The 18830-nt window shown below is 65.9% G+C and overlaps 1 protein-coding gene across 21 annotated transcripts in view; it reads left to right on the top strand.

Annotated features, from left to right (window-relative positions):
• KIF1A (kinesin family member 1A) overlaps positions 1–18830 on the top strand; it is an 87037-nt gene that overhangs the window by 27545 nt on the left and 40662 nt on the right. For 9 of the 21 annotated variants that reach the window (XM_025289285.3, XM_025289291.3, XM_044945402.2 and 6 more), the window contains 17 exons: positions 775–954; positions 1749–1814; positions 2217–2395; positions 3373–3484; positions 4788–4865; positions 5204–5269; positions 5758–5775; positions 8168–8243; positions 9582–9660; positions 10237–10379; positions 10753–10779; positions 11798–12009; positions 12908–12987; positions 14225–14300; positions 16479–16558; positions 16809–16915; positions 17751–17834. In XM_025289285.3, coding sequence (XP_025145070.3) covers positions 775–954; positions 1749–1814; positions 2217–2395; positions 3373–3484; positions 4788–4865; positions 5204–5269; positions 5758–5775; positions 8168–8243; positions 9582–9660; positions 10237–10379; positions 10753–10779; positions 11798–12009; positions 12908–12987; positions 14225–14300; positions 16479–16558; positions 16809–16915; positions 17751–17834 — 1663 coding nt within the window. The remainder of the gene's footprint in view (positions 1–774; positions 955–1748; positions 1815–2216; positions 2396–3372; positions 3485–4787; positions 4866–5203; positions 5270–5757; positions 5776–8167; positions 8244–9581; positions 9661–10236; positions 10380–10752; positions 10780–11797; positions 12010–12907; positions 12988–14224; positions 14301–16478; positions 16559–16808; positions 16916–17750; positions 17835–18830) is intronic. The other 12 variants (XM_006077146.4, XM_006077145.4, XM_044945405.2 and 9 more) reach the window with 2 other exon arrangements.

Here is an 18830-nt window from a genome sequence, read left to right as displayed (position 1 = left end):
CCACCAGGGGCAGTTTCCCAGGGTCTGAGTTGTACGTCTCCTCTTCCCCAGACATCCCAAGCTCAGTGTCCAAAGCTGAACCCGCCCCCTGACACTGGCCCGCCCACGCCCTCCACCCCACTTCTCCTGGGAGCCGGGAGCCTCTGGGCTTTTCACCCCCACCTCCTCCATCCTGTCCACACCCAGTCCTGCATCCCCCAGCCTCCTGCATCCTAGGAGGCGTCAGGCCCTCTGCCCCTGGGCCAGGGCCCACCCTGGCTCACATCTCTGACAGCCTGGTTCCAGGGCTCCCCATTTCACCTTCCAGCCCCTCCTCTCCCACAGTCAGGGTGACCCCCGGTCCTGCCTAAAGAGACCACCATCTTCAGAACAGTGTCCAAGGGCGATAGCCCAGCCCATGAGCTCCTACCCTGCCGCCTCTCCAGCCCCATCTTGTCACTCCACGGCCGCCACACCAAGCTTGGTTTCAGGCACCACGTCATGTACTCCCACTTCCCAGCCTTTGCACATGCTGTTCCCTCTGCTGAAATGCTCTTCCGCTCTGTCCGGCCCTAGCCTGATGGCTCCTCCTACCACTCTCGCCGGAAGCCACCCCCCTCCCAGATTATTTCCCCTCTCCAGGTGTCCTGTGAGAGGGTGGGCGGGCAGGTGTCCTCCCCACCACACTGGCCTTGGCCCCGGAGGCCCCTGGTGCGATGCGGGCGCTCAGTGAACCTGGCGGGCGAAGGGCTCGGCGCCCCAGCCTCCTGCAGCTGCTCCCCTCTCCTCCTGCAGCCGGCAGACATCAACTACGCCTCACAGAAGCAGGTGTACCGCGACATCGGCGAGGAGATGCTGCAGCACGCCTTCGAAGGCTACAACGTCTGCATCTTCGCCTACGGACAAACTGGGGCTGGCAAGTCCTACACCATGATGGGCAAGCAGGAGAAGGACCAGCAGGGCATCATCCCTCAGGCATGCGGCGGGAGGGGCGGGGCCTGGGGCAGGGCTGCGCAGATGGGGTGTGGTCTGAAGCTGGCTGGGGAGGGGCCTGGAGTGGGGTGGGGCCTAAAGAAGGCTGTGCAGATGGGGTGTGGTCTGAAGCTGGGTGGGGCGGGGCCCGGGGAGGGCGGGGCCTGGGGAGGGCGGAACAGGCCCCCCTGAGAGCAGGGACCAGGAAGGAAGGTAAACCAGGAGAAGGGTAGGGCCTGGGCAGGAGGCAGCATGGGGCAGACTGGCTGTGAAGAGGCTGAAGACCAAGGTCCGTGGATGGGGAGCTGCGGGAGCTGCCCAGCCCTGGCCAGCGCCCACCACGGTCACACCCATGACAGGAAGGCTGGGACAACTGCTGGCGGGGGCAGCTTTTCCTGGGGAGAGCTGTGAGGGCTGGTGGTCCAGGCAGGGAGAGGTGCTCAGGACAGGAGGTGTGCACTAGGCAGGTCTCCAAATCTGAGCTGGTCAGTACTGGACTTGTCAGGGAGGGGAGAATTTCAGGTGGTCTGCAGCATGGTAGACCCTCTCCCTCATGCAGGTGAGGATGGCGGGAGGAGCAGGAGAGGGTAAGACATCAGCCGGGGGGCCCCTGAGTTATCAGAAGACAGTGACTCCTTGGCTGCGGGCCTTCTCGGTGCCTTTAATGTGGACCGTGAGGGTGTGGGAGGCGCTTGGGGAGCAGAATCCTTGCTGGGGTGCAGGAGCCCAGCACCTCAAGAAACAGGGCTCTGGGAACAGCCCAGCTTCACGTCTGACTGTATCCTCTATCCCGGCAGCTCTGCGAGGACCTCTTCTCCCGCATCAACGACACGACCAACGATAACATGTCCTACTCCGTGGAGGTAGGACTCCCCACTGCCTGTCCCTTGGAGCGTGGCTTTTCTGACCTAAAGCCAGTCCCCCCACTGGTCTGTGCCCTTTTCTTGTCATTCTCGCATGTATGTTGCAAATATGCCCGCCCCACGCTGGACACTGGAAGGGGCAGTGTTATCTCCATGGTGTTTATTGAGCAGCTACTCGGAGCTGCATGGCTAGGGCTGGGCTGTGGCCAAGGTGGCCCCAGTGTGACCTCCTTGGGCCAGCAGGCAGCATGGCCGTGTGGGCAGGGCCAGGCAGGCGGGGGTGGGCTGATACCTCTTCTTACACATTCCAGCAGGGGCCCTGGTCCCAGCGGGTGACTTGGGTACATGCTGTACCCTGTTTCCCCCACCTCGGGGGTCCCTGATGTCAACTCTGTCCTGCAGGTCAGCTACATGGAGATTTACTGCGAGCGTGTCCGTGACCTCCTGAACCCCAAGAACAAGGGCAACCTGCGTGTGCGGGAGCACCCGCTTCTGGGTCCCTACGTGGAGGACCTGTCCAAGCTGGCGGTCACCTCCTACAATGACATCCAAGACCTCATGGACTCAGGGAACAAGGCCCGGTGTGTGTGGGTGACGTGCCCACCCTCCCTGCCCACCCCACCACAAGCGCAGCCTCGAGTCTCTCCAAGGGAGACAGGGCCTTGGGGCTCCTGTTGGTGTCCCCGTGGTGTTGTTCGGGGCTCCCATTGGGCCTAAGGCCATTTAGGGCACATGCCAGCCTGCGAGGGACCTCCAGCTTGCCCAGTACAGGGGATGCCTTCACCTACACGGGGTCTGCTCCTCCTAGAGGGTCTGGCGATGGCTGCCCTGGGTGGGACCAGGCTGTGAGGCCCAGATCTGCCTTCTCGGGGCATGTGGAGATGGCCAGCCTCAAGGCACTGCCAGCCACAAGTTATTGGTCTCCGTGGCTGCAATGCCCTGGACCTCCCAGCCCAGGAGGGTCTGCCCTGGTTGTGGTGCCGACAGCCCCCCATCTGCTACCCAGGGGCTCCCAGGAGGGTGAGGAAGACTGGGTCTGCAGCTGACACCCGGCACTCTGTCGTGGCCCTGCAGGGGCCTCTCTGTGCAGGGAACTGTCCAGCAGTGAGCCCAGCCTTTGGGCTTCCTTGGGGGCTCTGCATGTCCGTGCCATTGGGCCAACACTGGCCTCTGGTCAGGCAACCTCAGGCCTTCTCCTGGAGCAACTAGGATGGGATGTGACAGTGGACCCCTCTTTCCCTTCCTGGGGGGCCTTTCCATGCCACTGTCCACAGACCACTGCCCCAGGCGTTGAGTGAGCAATAGCTGGGCTATGCTGAACCCCTGGAAGCCGAGAGACCACCCCCCAGCCATGGCACCCTGAGCGCCAGGCTCGAACTGGGGGCTGCAGGAGCCACAGTGGCCGAGGTGGGCAGATGGCGTGGGCTCTGCCCGAGCTCTGACAAGATGGCCCCGAGGACAGACGTCTCATGTCCTCGCCAAGCAGGCTGGCACCACCAGCGGCCCTCACGTCCGACCGTGGGGCTCCAGGTGACTGTATGTGGCTTCTGTTCCCCAGGACGGTGGCGGCCACGAACATGAACGAGACCAGCAGCCGCTCCCACGCCGTGTTCAACATCATCTTCACGCAGAAGCGCCATGATGCGGAGACCAACATCACCACAGAGAAAGTGAGCCAGCTGTGAGGGTGGGGTGGGGCGGGGCGGCGGTCAGGCGGGCAAGGAGGCCAAGCTGAGTGTCAGCCTGCAAGGTGCAGGCAGCGCCTTCATGGGGCCCTGACTGTCCACAGCCCAGCTTGGGCCTCGGGGAGAGGCGGCCAGGCCTGAGAGGCCCCCTCATCTGGGCCTTGGGTGCCACCTGGGAGTGGGCGGGACTCAGCTGAGGGGCCGTGACCTTAGGTCAGCCTCCCGCCAGGCAGTTATGGTGGAGCCCACGGGGCCCGGGAAGGGTGTCCCCTGGGCTGCACTGCAGGGCAGCCCCGCTGCCCGGAGACGCCTCAGGGCCCTTCCAGGGCGAAGTTGAAGGCCTCGGGTTGAGTGAGCGCCCATCACAGGCTGACCGTGGGCCGCGGTGCAGGCTGGGGGCGCCCCCCTGACTGGCCGCCGGCATCTGTGAGCACAAAGGAGAGCTTGTGCTGAGCACCCCGCCCGCCCCGCCCCAGAGGCCCCTCCCACACGCAGGCCCCTCCCACGCGCCCCGCCCCAGTGGCCTCGCCCACGCGCCCGGCCTTGTGAGTGGGCCAGGACAGGGGCCTCCTCTCCTGGGGCCTCTGCCAGACACGCTGACTGAGGGTGCTGGAAGGGGCAGTGGGGCGGGCGCCCACTGTGGCCCTGACCCTAAGCGCCCTGTTTTCTCTGACGGCCCCCACGCCCACCCTGCCATCCAGGCCCGGGACAGTCGGCAGAGGGGCCCCTCAGTCCCTGATGATGCCAGGGTCGCCTCGGCCTGGCGCGGTCCTCCGGGGGCCTGGAAGGGCAGGAGCGCAGAACTGGGCCTGAGCTGGTCTGGCTACGGGCTGCCGCTCCCATCCCTCAGGCTCTGGGCACTGGGGGGTCCTGCCTGCAGCCTCTGTGGCTCCAAAGGGCGTGGGCCTCCCCTAGGAGCATGTGGCGGCCCGCCCAGGCTGGGCAAGTGCTGGGGTCCCTACCCATTGCTGGGGCAGCTGCACCCCCACAGGGCAGCTGACCAGTGGCGGAGGGGCTCTGGGAACTGGGTTCAAATCCCACCATACAGTGAGCCTGGCCTGTGGAGTGGGTGACGGTGATGTGCGGGTGAAGAGCAGCCAGCACGCAGGGGGCAGCGGGGAGCGGGGGGTGGGGGGCAGCCTCTCCAGGCGCTGGGCTCGCACGGCAGAGCAGGAAGAGCTGACGGTGGACGACACTGGCCCGGGAGAGTGGGCCCTGCAGGCTGCACCCGGGGGGCAGGCCCCATTGGGCATCGCGGCTCCTGCGTGTGACGCTCGTGTCCTCACAGGTGAGCAAAGTCAGCCTGGTGGACCTGGCTGGGAGTGAGCGGGCCGACTCCACGGGGGCCAAGGGCACGCGCCTGAAGGTAGGGCCGCCCCTACGAGGGTCCTCACCTACCACCACCGACTGCCCAGCGGGGCCTGATGCCCGGGTGGTCTGAGGGGAGGGGGAGACCGCAGCTCAGGGGAAAATGGACCAACACCCAGTGGGGTGGCCACAAGGGTGGAGGGAAGGGGAGTTGATTTCCTGCACCCACTTTGGTCCCGCTATCATGGGATGGGGAGGGCGGGAGGGTTCACAGGTCCCCCAGGCTGGGGGGCTGGGCACTGGGCCTCCATCAGGGCAGCTCAGCTCAGGTCAGGGTCCCACGGGAGCGAGGGCCTCCGAGGCCACCTGACACCCGGCCACATCATCCCTGTGCAGGAGGGAGCCAACATCAACAAGTCCCTGACCACCCTGGGCAAGGTCATCTCTGCGCTGGCCGAGATGGTGAGCGAGCCCCGGGTGCTGCCGCCCGGGGGACGAGGCGGGGGAGGGGGACGCTGGGAGTGCCCCTTGTCCTGGTGCTGTCCGTGCTGTGGGGCTGGGCCCACAGAAAAGCCGCAGAGTGTGGGGACGGAGTCCCCGGCTGGAGGTGGAGCCAGGATCCTGTCGTTCCCTGGAGCCTGTGAGACCAGGACGTGCCATCTCCCTCACGGGCCCTGAGGGTGGCCTTGGGCTCCAGGTGCTGTGACCCTGGGTGCCCCCCAGCCCACCCGGCAGGAGGAGCTGAGACCCTCGAGTGAGAGCTCGGCCTGGTGGAGGATGTGTGGGGGTGTGAACTCAGATTCCGCGCCATCCTGCTCTGAGGGCTGAGAGCAGAGCAAGGGCCAGTGGCCATGACAGGCAGCAGTGGGGTGTGGGGGGCTGTGGGCAGAGCTGGGGCCTCCGCCCCAGGCCCAGAGCTCTGTCCTCAGATTCTGTCTTTGTTTTTGCAGGATTCGGGGCCCAACAAGGTAAGCAGCGCTTCCCCTGTTCTGGGGGAAGGTCTCAGCCTTTGGTGGGGAAGGGGGAGGCCGTGGGAGCCCAGCACACAGCAGCCCTGCTCGGAGCTGGGCCGGGCCCATGAGTGGAGAGCAGGCTGCGGGGTGGATGAGAGGCTACAGTAGACCAGGAGATCACTGGGAGCTAACAGGGATGAGCACAGGGATGAGCCTCGTACAGGACAGGGCTGGGCTGTGAGCGTAACCCGAGTGGGAGCCTCTTGTCGGCATGGCCTGGGGGGCGTCACGGGAGAGGCGGGCCCGGGGCCGGGGCCTGGGGGTCGTGGAGGAGCCTAGTGGGCTGGCGGCGCCACCATGCAGCTGTGCGGCCGTGAGTCCTGAGGCGGAGCCGGGAAGAGCTTGGTTGGTGTGAGGGTAGGGCACGGGCTTTAGGACTCATGAGGAGGCAGGAGAGGGGCCACGCGAGCATCCGCGAGGAGCGAGCCCAGCTGTGTGGGTGCCGTGCGGATGTGTGTGAGGAGCCGTGGGGGAGGCGCGTGCCGTGGCTGGCGACCCAGAAGAGGTTGTGAGGAGCCCCGTGAGGGCGTGAGAGCGAGCGGGAAACGGGACTGTGAGGAGCCGAGAGAGGCTCTGGGCACCTGTCGGGCCGAGGAGGAGTGTGAGGCGACGCACGTGCGGCGACTGAGGAGCCGCGGGTGAGCGCGGGCCGTGCCGGGGAGGCAGACGGGACCCTGCGCGGAGACGGAGGGATTCTGGGGAGTCGCAAGGAGCTGTGTGGAGACCGAGACAGTGTGTGGAAGGCGTGGGAATTGTGTGCAGAGCTGGCACGGCGTGTGGGGCCGTGTGAGGAAGCGTGTGGAGCCGCAGCTCAGCGGGAACTGCTGGGGAGCGGCTCTGAGAGCCACGGAGCGCCCGTGCGAGGGACGAGATGAGGACCCGCTGTGTGCGGAGAGGTGTGCGGAGACGTGGGAGCGGGCACGGGGCACCGGGAGAGCCCTGAGGGGCGCGGGCCGCGGGCAGCCCTGTGCCACGGCGCTGGGGGCAGCGCGAGGGCCGGCGAGGGCGGCCGCGCACCAAGCTGTGAGCAGCGTGTGGGGACTGCGTGCAAAACTGTCAGGGCTCGTGGGGACGCTGGGGAGCTGAGGAGATGTGAGAGGAAGTGTGCGAGATGCTGTGGGGAGTGAGGGGCGTGTGTGTGGAGCTTGTGGTGAGTATGAGAGGAGCTGTGTGAGGAGTGGTGTGGGGACTAGAGAAAGTGTGCGAGATGGTGTGAGGAGTGTGAGGGGTGTGTGCGTGGTGGTGAGTTATGAGAGGAGCCATGTGAGGACTTGTGTGGGGATGCGTGAGGAGACGGGTGGACACGTGTGTGTGACCTGTGGGAGCTGTGAGGAGTGTGAGGGACCCCGTGACAAATGGTGACAAGCTGTTGGGGAAGCACGAGAAGCTCTGTGAGGAGGTGCGGAGCTTAGGTGAGAAACTGAAGAACCGCGTGATGAGCCAGCGCGTAGCTCAGCGAGCGGAGCGGGAGGAGCCGTGTGGGGCGCCGCGTGAAGGACCGAGGAAGGGACTGTCAGGCGCTGTGACTTCCAGGAGCTGAGCAAGATGTTTTTGAGGAGCCAGTTGAGGGTCAGCCCTGGACGCAGGAGCGTGGGTGCCTGCAGGTAATGAGGCCGAGGGCCCGGCCTGACCTGCGCCGCAGCGGTGTCAGGAAGCTGCTGGCTGGGACGTGGTGGGAGGTAGCCACAGGTTGGCTGTGGGCTGGTGAAGGCTGGCAGCATCTGGACGCGCCCTCGGGCTGCCATGTAGGGAGCAGCTGGCGGGGGGTGGCCGGGTGGCAGGCAGGACAGTGAGGGTCGGGGGCGAAGGTCCCAGGGCTGAGGTGCTCGGGCCATGCAGAGGGAGCAGAGGGAACAGCCTGTGCGTGACCTGGGGCATTTACTGTGGGAGCGAGTCTGACAGAGGCGGCAGAGGTTTGCCCTTGAGGCTTAAGTGATAGAAACGCAAGGTGGACGTCGAGTCTGTCACCACCAAGTTTGCAAAGGAAGGCCTCCCTGGGCCAAGGAGGAGTTCTGGGGGCTGGATGCTCTCAAACCCGCTCAGTAACCCCCGCCCCACAGCCAGGACTTCCAGGACTCGGTCCTGCAGGCTCCCCTCGGGGCCTGAAGAGCAGCAGCCCGTGTCTGTGTGGCTCCCGAGAAGCCTGGGACAGACAAGGGGAGGCTGAGGAAGGTGCTGGCAGGTTCCCGGTTCCAGTTCCAGTGGGGGCGCCCGGGGTCTGGGGGGAGAGGCCGTGAGGGCAGGCCCAGCCGCGAGCCCTGGGCAGCCAGCCCGTGTGCCCTGTGCGTGCCCACCGACCCCACCTCGGGTGGGCTTGGGGCTGACCTTGGACGCCTGTCCTCCACAGAACAAGAAGAAGAAGAAAACAGACTTCATTCCCTACAGAGACTCGGTGCTGACCTGGCTCCTCCGGGAAAACCTAGGTAAGGACTCGCCTGGCCTGGGATCTGACACCCGCTGGGCGCCACCTTCACCCCCGCTCTGTCTCGGAGGGCGCCCATCCTTCCCTGGCTGAGTGGCGAGCCCAGGGGCTCCTCCTGGGGGACCAGGGCGATGTCAGCAGTGGGTTTATGCCACCAGGCTGGGGGCAGGTGGCCCTCGGGGCCGCAGACCTGCAGCCCCCACGTCGGTGCCCCTGGCTTGGGGCACTGGCGCCCTGACCGTCACAGGGACTTGCCTCCCCTCGTCTGTGACCCCTGGGAGCCCTGCTGGCTGTCCGGAGCTGCCTTCCTTCCCCGCCCTCCCCTCCAGCTGAGCTCCGAGCCAGTGAGAGGGAGATTGAGCCTGAGACACCCCAACACCCATGTGTTCCGCCCAAACTGGCCTTGGGGTCCTCGCTGCCTACCCTTACAGCAGGGTGCAGGGGCTGGGGGGACTGATGTCCAGAAGGGTAAGCTGAATCCCGGGTGGTTGTGGACGGCTGGGGCTCTGGGGTCTTCCTTGGCTGCATGGCTACCAAGGGCCGTGACCCTGACCCCCAGAAGCAGCCTGGCTGGTCTCTGGTGTGGGCCTCATCGGGTGCAATGCCAGGCCTCCTGGTGGAGAAGAGGGCAGGTGGGAGATGGGGTGAAAGTGCCCCCTTGGGGGGAACACGAGAGTCTCAGGAGTGTGTGTCCCGTCACCCGGCCTCTCCCCTGGGGCCACACCCAGGCCCCGCCCCAGGGTGGGCACTGCACCCCTAGTCCTTCACACCGTCAGCCCGCAGTCCCTGGGGGGCCACACCCTGAGAACGCTGCCCCGGGACACAGGTGCCTGGGGTCGGTGTGTCCAGAGCCCCAGCAAGGGCAGGACAAGGAGCAGTCCTGGGGCCACCCCAGCCCTGGCCCGACAGGACCTGCTGCCCAGAGGAGAATGGAGTCAGATGGCCGATTGCCTCATGCCGTGCGTGTCCTCACGCTGCATCTGGGAGACCCAGGCTGGGAGTCTGATGGGAAACACATCCCAGATGACAGGGACCAAAGTGAAATCTCTATTGGACAGAAACAGTCCTTATCCACTAGTAAATGCCATAAAACCCCCACAACGTGCTTCTTTATCATAGGGACGGGGTGGCTGCTTGTTGTAACGTGACCCCAAATGTGAGAAAAACATTTTTTTTATGTAGAAGACAAGCAAGCCAGGTGCCTGGCTTGAGAGGGAGGCCGGCCCCCTGCCGTCTGCTCCCTCCCAGTGGCCCGCTGTGGGGGGCACCAGGAGGGTGGGGGATGGGACGGGTGGGCGGGGCTGACCCTCAGCGGGGACCGCCGGGTCTCTTCCCACAGGCGGGAACTCCAGGACCGCGATGGTGGCGGCGCTGAGCCCCGCGGACATCAACTATGATGAGACGCTGAGCACCCTGAGGTGTGTCCCGAGAGGGCTGGGGGTGGGTGGGAGCAGACCCTCCAGGCGCCTCCATGGGGGCCGGCTCTGCTGGGCCCCTCGAGGCTCCCAGTGGCCGGCAGTGCCCCCAGGACTTCACGGGCCTCTTTGTGTGTCCCACCGCTTGTGGCCTCGAGTGGCCCCGGGCCCCCGAAACGAAGCCGGGAGAGCAGTGCTCTCAGCTGAGTGGTTCACCCCGACCTGCGGGCCATGGAGCCACCGGGGGTCTTTAATGAGCCCCCGGGGACAGGCATGTCTGCAGGTCCCACTGGCCAGGGTGCTGCTCAGTGGCCTGGCTGGGCATTCTTGCCTCCTGGCCAGGAACACATAGGGCTGGGGTGCAGGTTAGACTGCTCCATGCACCCCGGGGCCACAGGGCCTAGTGGGAAAGGATCCCCGTGGGGAGAAGATCCCCCCCCGGTCCCTTCCCCTTCTGGGGCCTTGGTTTCCCCAAGTGATGAGCCCCTGTAGGGCGGTGCCTCTGCAGGTGGGTGCAGGCGGGGCTCCAGGTGCCCTCGGCCGCCAGGCGCACAGCCCCCAGTGCTCCTTGCCTCCCAGGTACGCCGACCGGGCCAAGCAGATCCGCTGCAATGCCGTCATCAACGAGGACCCCAACAACAAGCTGATCCGAGAGCTGAAGGACGAGGTGACGCGGCTGCGGGACCTGCTCTATGCCCAGGGCCTGGGCGACATCACCGACAGTGAGTGTCTGTGCCCGCCTGTGCCCGCAGGGCAGTGGGGCTGAGGCCCCAGCTCCTTCCTGGGACCACCACCCGCCGCCGGCGGCCCTTCTGGCCCGAGGCCCAGGCTCTGCTGCGGGTTCTAGGGCTGAGTGGCCTCTGGGTGGGGGGCCAGGGTCCTGGTCCTGGAGGGACCTGGCGGGCTGCGTGTTCGGGTTTGAGGCTGGCCCGAGCAGGCCAGCAACGGCTTTCCTGGAAGCCGTGTGGGCAGGAGGCGCCGGGCCGCCGCCGCGCCCGCCGAGGACCACCGCCCTGCCTGAGGCCCGGCCTGGGACGCGCCCTCTGGAGGCAAACCTGGTCTTCTGTTTCTGTCTTTCCCACGCCTGCCCCGCAGCCGGCACTGTGCCCGGAGGACCCAGATGTGTGTATCCCCTGCTCTCTGTGCACCCCGCTTCCGCCGGCCCGCGGGTGTAGGGCAGCACGGGGCGGGGGCACCCTCTCTGCGGCCGTCCCCTCCTTGGGGCTGGAGGACCAGCGTCCTCTCACTCACGCGCCCTGTGGGCCGTGCTCCTGGCTAACCCCCTTGTCTGCTGGGTGACTAAGGCAACGGGGAGGCCCGGAGCAGCCAAGGCCTCTTGAGGCTGAGCATGGCTGAGGTCAGGCTCTGACCCCCATGTTTCTAGAGGCCTGGGAAACGCTGAACATCAGCACGGAGGCCAGGACAGCTCGGTGGCTGGCTCTGTCCCGGCCTCCCTTGACCTCACCCAGCCCAAGCCCCCTCCCTTGGAAATGCCAGGAGTCTGCTGCCAGGCCCCTCCGGCCTGCGTCTCCCACTGGCCCTGGGCAGGGGAGCAGCTGGGTGCCTCCTCCCCACCCAGGAGCCGCAGGCCGCCCTTGATTTCCCCGGCACCCCGTGCTGCCCTACGCTCGCCGCTTCTCTGCTGTGTATCTGCTTCTGCCAGGAGGGGCCGGGCACCTCCCACCCCAGGGGGTGTCACAGTGCCCGCCTCCCAGCTGCGGGGGTCTCAGGGCAGTGTGTGGGGTGGAGGAGCGGGAGCCCCCTTGGAGGTCCCACAGCTGACTCTCTGCCAGGGCGCTCAGTGGGGTCGACAGTGCAGCCCGGCCCCCACAGCTCGGGGCTCCAGTGGGCGTGTGGGGTGGTGGAGCGGGTGAGGATGAGTGTTAGGGCCTAGGTTCAGGGGGCCGCCGGCTGGGGGCAGCAGGGGTGGTGGGCAGGAGGGCAGGGGGCTTGGTGAGCAGGCAGGGGGGCAGAGGCCCCGGGGTGGGTGGCGGCGGGGGCAGCCTTGCATGCGCTCGCCCGGGCGCCCAGCTCCTTCCTGGTCCTCGTGTGCTGCCTTCCTCCCACCCATCTCCTGCTTTTTCCCAACTTGGTCTTTCTTTTCTCTCCTCCCGTCTGTCTGCCCCCCTTCCTCCCATAGACGTGTCCGACCTTGAGAACAATAACCGTAACCGTGGCGGGGTGGAGCTGAACCCAGCCCCTGACAATCTCTCCACAGTGACCAACGCCCTGGTGGGCATGAGCCCCTCGTCCTCACTCTCGGCCCTGTCCAGCCGTGCCGCCTCCGTGTCCAGCCTGCACGAGCGCATCTTGTTTGCCCCGGGCAGTGAGGAGGCCATCGAAAGGCTGAAGGTGAGGCAGGGCCGGGCTCAGGTGGTGAGCACGGGGCCTGAGACCCCTCGTCTCGGACGGTCGCAGGCAGAGGGTCAGAGGCGGCGTGAGCAGTGCCAGGGGACGCGGCTGCATCCTGGCCCCAGACCTGCTGGTGCCCGCCCAGGGACCCAGTGCTCCCTATCCAGGATCGCAGGGCCCATCTGCTGACCAGGGCGGGCGGGCGTCCCAGAGCCTCTGCGCCCCCTCCCGGGTCTCCATGCTCGCACCCGCCCCAGCATAGCCACCCACCCCCTGGCTGGCCATAGGTGAGCTGCTTGTAGGGTTCTGGTTACTGGCTTCCTTCAGCAGATGGGTACTCAGTGCCGGCTGTGAGCAGTGGACGGTGAGCCCACCATGGAGACTGAAGGGACTCAGAGGACAAAGGCACAGGGGTCAGACCCGGCCTGACGAGGGGGCGTGCAGTCACCCTGGGGCGTAGGCCCCCTTGTGCTGGGGGACCAGCAGAGTGTGGGTTCCACCTGCAGTGTGGGATTCCACCAAGGACGTGGGGGTCCCACCGTGGCTGGGGGTCCCGGAAGGGAGCGGGGAGACGGCACGGGAATGGGATGCGTTGTCCGTCTCTCCGCGGTCGGGGACACCTGAGCCTCAGAACCAGCAACTTGGCATCTCGACATGTGCTTCTCTTCCAGGTGTAGTCGGCCTCCCGTCTGTTCTCTGTCCACAGGACAGACGTGCCTTCTTTGCACATGCTGACCCCCAGCCCTTCACCTTGATCTTTCAGACTTCGTGCTGCCTAGATGGACCAGAACTGGGGTGTCGGGCCCTGGCTACTCATCTCCCCTTTGCCTGGCACCCAAGCCTCTGTGCACTGCCTGCCCCCCACCCTGATCTCATTCTTTTCTGTCTCCCTTCCCAGGAGACAGAAAAGATCATCGCTGAGCTCAACGAGACCTGGGAGGAGAAGCTGCGGCGGACGGAAGCCATCCGGATGGAGAGGTGGGTGCTGGGGGCTGGGGACCAGGCCATCTGATGGAGACGGGGGAGCTAGGAGGCTGGGGACCAGACCATCTGATGGAGAGGTGGGAGGTGGGGGCTGGGACCAGACCATCTGATGGAGAGGTGGGTGGTGGGGGCTGGGACCAGGCCATCTGATGGAGACGTGGGAGCTAGGGGGCTGGGGACCAGACCACCTGATGGAGAGGTGGGAGGTTGGGGCTGGGACCAGGCCATCTGATGGAGAGGTGGGAGTTGGGGGGCTGAGGATCAGACCATCTGATGGAGAGGTGGGAGGTGGGGGGCTGGGGACCAGACCATCTGATGGAGAGGTGGGAGGTGGGGGGCTGGGGACCAGACCATCTGATGGAGAGTTGGGAGCTGGGGGGCTGGGGACCAGACCATCTGATGGAGAAGTGGGTGGTGGGGGCTGGGACCAGGCCATCTGATGGAGAGGTGGGAGCTGGGGGGCTGGGGACCAGACCATCTGATGGAGAGGTGGGAGGTGGGGGCTGGGACCAGACCATCTGATGGAGAGGTGGGTGGTGGGGCTGGGACCAGGCCATCTGATGGAGACGTGGGAGCTAGGGGGCTGGGGACCAGACCACCTGATGGAAAGGTGGGAGGTTGGGGCTGGGACCAGGCCATCTGATGGAGAGGTGGGTGGTGGGGGCTGGGACCAGGTCATCTGATGGAGACGTGGGAGCTGGGGGGCTGAGGACCAGACCATCTGATGGAGAGGTGGGAGGTGGGGGCTGGGAGCAGGCCATCTGATGGAGAGGTGGGTGGTGGGGGCTGGGACCAGACCATCTGATGGAGAGGTGGGAGCTGGGGGGCTGGGGACCAGACCATCTGATGGAGAGGTGGGAGCTGGGGGGCTGGGGACCAGACCGTCTGATGGAGAGGTGGGAGCTGGGGGGCTGGGGACCAGACCATCTGATGGAGAAGTGGGTGGTGGGGGCTGGGACCAGGCCATCTGATGGAGAGGTGGGAGGTGGGGGACCAGGCCATCTGATGGAAAAGTGGGGGCTGGGACCAGGCCACCTGATGGAGAGGTGGGAGGTTGGGGCTGGGACTCTGTGCCCAGCTCTGGGGTCTTGCAGCCAGGGATCCCATGCCTGTCACCAGTGGCCCCACTGACCTGACCCCCAATCAAGGGAGCAGTCTCTCCAAGGGGCACCTGAACCCACAGACCAGATGAAACCCCATGTGGGTGCTGACTCCTCACTCTGACCCCCAGGGAAGCGCTGCTGGCTGAGATGGGCGTGGCCATGCGGGAGGATGGTGGCACACTGGGGGTGTTCTCTCCCAAAAAGGTAGGAGCTGATCCGTTCCCTGGGCTGCCCCAGCATGGACGGAAGGGGGACCTGCAGCCCTCGGCAGCTGTCAGCTCCTGGGGGCAGGGAAGCGGGCTCCGGGGACCCGGCCATGCTCACCCACAGCCATTCCTTCCCTGTGTGGCCCCTCGCCGCCCCCCAACCCCCGCTCACCACGGGATGTCTCTGTGGCCGAAGGACATCAGAGAGGTCACTTAGCTGCCTGAGGGGTGGGCTGGGCCCCTTAGGTTGAGACTGGGTTCCTGAAACAGCGGGAGCCAGCACCCCGTCAGGAGCCTGCAGGGCGGGGCTGGGGGACATGAGCCAGGAGCCAGCTGTCCTTTTGGAGGTTAGCTGAAGTAAGTCCAGCCGTCCCAGCAGGGACTCCTGCACCTAGCCCGGCTTGCCCGTGGCCCAGGACCTCACGTGGAACCAAGCCCCACCCCCTGTTCTGTAGCTCAGGTGGGGCAGGGCATGAGCACTGGGGAAAAGTCTCTGTGGTTCTAGGACACAGACCCACCCTCCTCTGCCAAAGATCGCTAGACCCTTAGAGCCCTTAGGAGCCGTGCTTCAGGCCCGGAAGCCTTCCTAGAGGCGGTGGCAGTCTGCTGTGGCCCTAGCACAGGATTCCTCAGGCCCTGGCCCTGCCGCTTCTTTAGCAAGGGAGTGCCTGGCTGAGTTTTCGTCTCACAGAAGGGCTTCTGTGTTTGCCTGTCTTGGAGCTGGCGGCACGTGACGCCAGTGCTGTGCCTCTGGGGCCCCAAGGGGAGAGGAGAACGGGGCAGCCGTGTGAGGGCTCATCCCTCAGGGTGGCTGCTCCCTGCGGACGGGGCTGGGCCTCCCCAGGCTGTGTCTGCACCCCGCCCGCTAGCCAGGGAGCAGCAGGTGCGGAGGCCCAGAGGCAGGAGGGAGGGTGCCTGGGGCCCTGGGGCCCTGGGCGGGGGGCAGTGGCGCCCTGGGTGTGCTTCGCATCTGTCCAGATAGGCTTTTAGTTTTGTTTGGGATTCATTGCACGTAGCAGGGCGCCCTGTCCATGGGAGGGGTACCCTGTCCCTGGGAGGGTGCTCTGTCCCTGGGGGGATGCCCTGTCCCTGGGGGGATGCCCTGTCCCTGGAGGATGCCCTGTCCCTGCGGGGGTGTCCCATCCATGGGAGGATGCCCCGTCCCTGGGGGGTGCTCCGTCCCTGGGGGGTGCCCTGGGAAGTGTGCAGAGCTGGGGTACAGGGTACACAGGCCCTCGGGGCACCAGTTGCGCAGTCTTTTGGCTTCGTTGGTGGCAGAGTGATTTGTTGGTGGCACAGGCCTGGGCACTGACCAGGAGGGGACTGGCCCTGGAGACCGCCCCATACGTCTCCTCTGGAGATGCGCAGGACACTCTCCGGGGAACAGGGTGGCTAGAGATGGTCTGTCCTGTGTCTGATGACCAGGTCGCCCTGACCCTGTGCTGAGTACTGAGGGGCCCCAGGGGTCTGTACTGAGGGTGTGGACAGCTGGCCCCAAGGAGCCAGGTGGGAAGCAGGAAGCTGTCCAGCCTCACCATGCTGCAGAGTCCTTGCCGGGACGGGGTGGAGGTCGGGAAGTGTTGGGGCCCAGAGACCCTGAGGGAGAGCAGAGGAGGAGGGTCGGAGCCTGCCGCGGCTGCTCTGGGCACAGGGTGGCCAGTGCTTAGACAGGGCCAGGGGGGAGGCGCTCTCCTTGGCCGTGACTTGCGCTCTGGTAGACCCCTGGTGAGGACAGGTGGGGGGCGTCCGACCCGGCTGGCTCACAGCCTCTCTGCTTCTCGGCCTCCAGGGCCCAAGGCCCCCCTGCCTGGCACCCTCACCCCCTTCCTGGCTCCTGGGTCCCCCTGGGGCCTCAGCCCCTGGGTTGGGATGGGGACCTCTGGTCCTGTTTTTGTGGAGGACTGAGCTCAGGCCCCATGGAGCCCAGGCTTGCCCTGCACATCCAAGCCCTGTGCGCCTCCAGTGCTCAGAGCTGGACTCCAGCATCCCCGAGTGCTGCCCCGAAGGCTCTGGGGTCCCCATCAGAGTCTCCCCCCATCCTCTTGGCCAGACTGGGGGACACTGTGTCCCCGTGAGGCCGGGCCTAGGGCTGGTGGTCCCAGGCAGAGAGAGGGCAGCGGGCGGCCAGGGCCAGGCTCCTGCCCTCCCCAAGAGAGGTGACCCCCTGTCTCCCCAGACGCCACATCTGGTCAACCTGAATGAGGACCCGCTCATGTCCGAGTGCCTGCTCTACTACATCAAGGATGGGATCACCAGGTGGGGGTCAGCAGGGAGCAGGGAGGGCGGGGCGCGTGGCGGGGCGCTGCTGGTGACACTGCAGCCCCTCTGGGCAGCGCGGCTCCCCATGGCCAGGCCGTGTCGGGGTGTCCCCTGTGCCCCTACTTGTGTGCTCTCCAGCCGCTCCCTGTAAGGGCTGGGCATCCAGGAGGCTGCGGGGGGTGGTGTGGGCCGGGGGGTGGCATCACGGTGCGCTGGGCCCATGGTGCTGACGGCCAACTGCGCGCAGGGTGGGCCGGGAGGACGCGGAGAAGCGGCAGGACATCGTTCTGAGCGGGCACTTCATCAAAGAGGAGCACTGTGTCTTCCGGAGCGACTCCCGCGGGGGAAGTGAAGGTACCGCCTCCCCCCTCTGGCTTCCTAGTCAGTGCTAGGAACCACCCCGGTTCTAAAGGTGCTTGGACAGTTGGGCTGGGGACCCAGGGCTCCCTCCTCAGATGGGGGGGCCAGTCGGGGCATTCACAGGTGGGAGGGCAGTGAGCCCAGGTCAAGGGGACAACTGTTCTCAGGCCACAGCTTCCCGCGGGCTGGGAATGGCCATCTGTCCATCTCCCTGGCCGGCCTGCCCTTGGGTCTCCGTCACCGCTGCAGTCTTCCTTTTTGGGGAGGTACCTGCTGTCACAGCGGCCACGGCCCCCAAGCTCAGTGCACGCTCCCTGGTGGGCGTCCGGCCAGCCTCAGGGCTGCAGACCACTGACCTCTCTGTGATCGGGCCACTTCAGGGTGGTGGCCGTAAGCTGTGTTGAGGACATTGGTTCTCCCACAATTCTGTCCCTAAAGCTCTCCCTGCCCTCGGGGGGTGGACACAAAAACAGGAGGGGCTCTGGGACTCCAGCACCGTCCCTCCTGGAGACCCTGTAGGGCAGGGTGGGTGCCCGGCATGGCCTCCCTGGCTCTGACTTGGGGCCCAAGAGCCTCCCTGCCGGGTGTCACCTCCCTTGCCTGTGAGGGGCTGAGATTCCCCACTGGCTTCTTTGAGGCCAAATCGAGGTGCCGCAGAAAGGAGGCGCCTGCGGGGCCCACAGTTGGGTGCCAGGTGCCCAGGTGGGTCGAGCCCCCCTCCACCCTGAGAGCTTGCTGGACTCGCACTGAGTCCAGTTCGCTGGACTCAGTGAAGCAGCCACGGCGACAGCCGCTCACAGCCCTCCTCTCTGCCCCACCTGTCCTGCAGCTGTGGTGACGCTAGAGCCCTGTGAAGGCGCGGACACCTATGTCAACGGCAAGAAAGTCACGGAGCCCAGCGTCCTGCGCTCAGGTACAGTTGGGGGGGTTGCCCCACTCCTCACGCCTGTGCACCCCTGCTCCCAGGCTGTGGGGCTGCAGGCACCTGGCCAGCTCGCAGGCACCCCAGCTGCACCGTAGGGTTGGAGGTGGTGGGCTGAAGGCTGTTGGCGGCAGCGCTGAGGTGTAACTCCACGAGGGGCCCTGTCCCAGAGCCCTAACGGGATGGACGGGGGCCTTGGTAGAGCAGCCACCGGGGTGTGGGCTGCACAACCCCCACACCCTGGCCCCCTGGCTGGGCCTCGTGCCCTGGTGTTATAAAACATGCAGGAGGAAGATGTATGTACACACACACACACGTGTGTATACTGCTGTATCTGTCTGTCCATCTACCGAGGAACTTATTCCATTGGAATTGGCTCGGGAGGTGGTGGGGGCTGGACAGACAGGTCTGCAATCCGCAGGTGGAACTTTCTCCTCAGGGACGTCTCTGTTTAGCTCTTAAGGCCTTTTCCCAAGGGGCGAGGCCCATCACATCCTGTGGGTGGTCTCCTGTCCTGAGGTCACGTGATTGGAGGTACCACCCCAGCTACAGACGTTCCCCCACCCCAGCAGCACTTAGAGCAGTGCCCGAGCACACCGCTGGGCCCGCTCCCCGGCCAAGCTGACACACGGGCAGACCGTTGTGTCACCGTGTCCGGGTGACACACGAGACGGACTGTCGTGTCACCGTGTCCGGGTGACACACGAGACGGACTGTCGTGTCACCTGACACACGAGACGGACTGTCGTGTCACCTGACATACGAGACGGACTGTCATGTCACTGTGTCCGGGTGACACACGAGACGGACTGTCGTGTCACCTGACACACGAGACGGACTGTCGTGTCACTGTGTCCAGGTGACACACGAGACGGACTGTTGTGTCACCGTGTCCGGGTGACACACGAGACGGACTGTCATGTCACTCTGTCCAGGTGACTTGGCTAAGAACGAAGAGACTTTCCCTGGCTCTGCACCCCAGCCGAG

The sequence above is a fragment of the Bubalus bubalis genome, chromosome 6 (assembly GCF_019923935.1).
Source record: "Bubalus bubalis isolate 160015118507 breed Murrah chromosome 6, NDDB_SH_1, whole genome shotgun sequence".
Lineage (NCBI taxonomy): Eukaryota > Metazoa > Chordata > Mammalia > Artiodactyla > Bovidae > Bubalus > Bubalus bubalis.
Note: the sequence above shows the minus strand (reverse complement) of the source record. Positions and strands in the feature narration are given on the sequence as shown.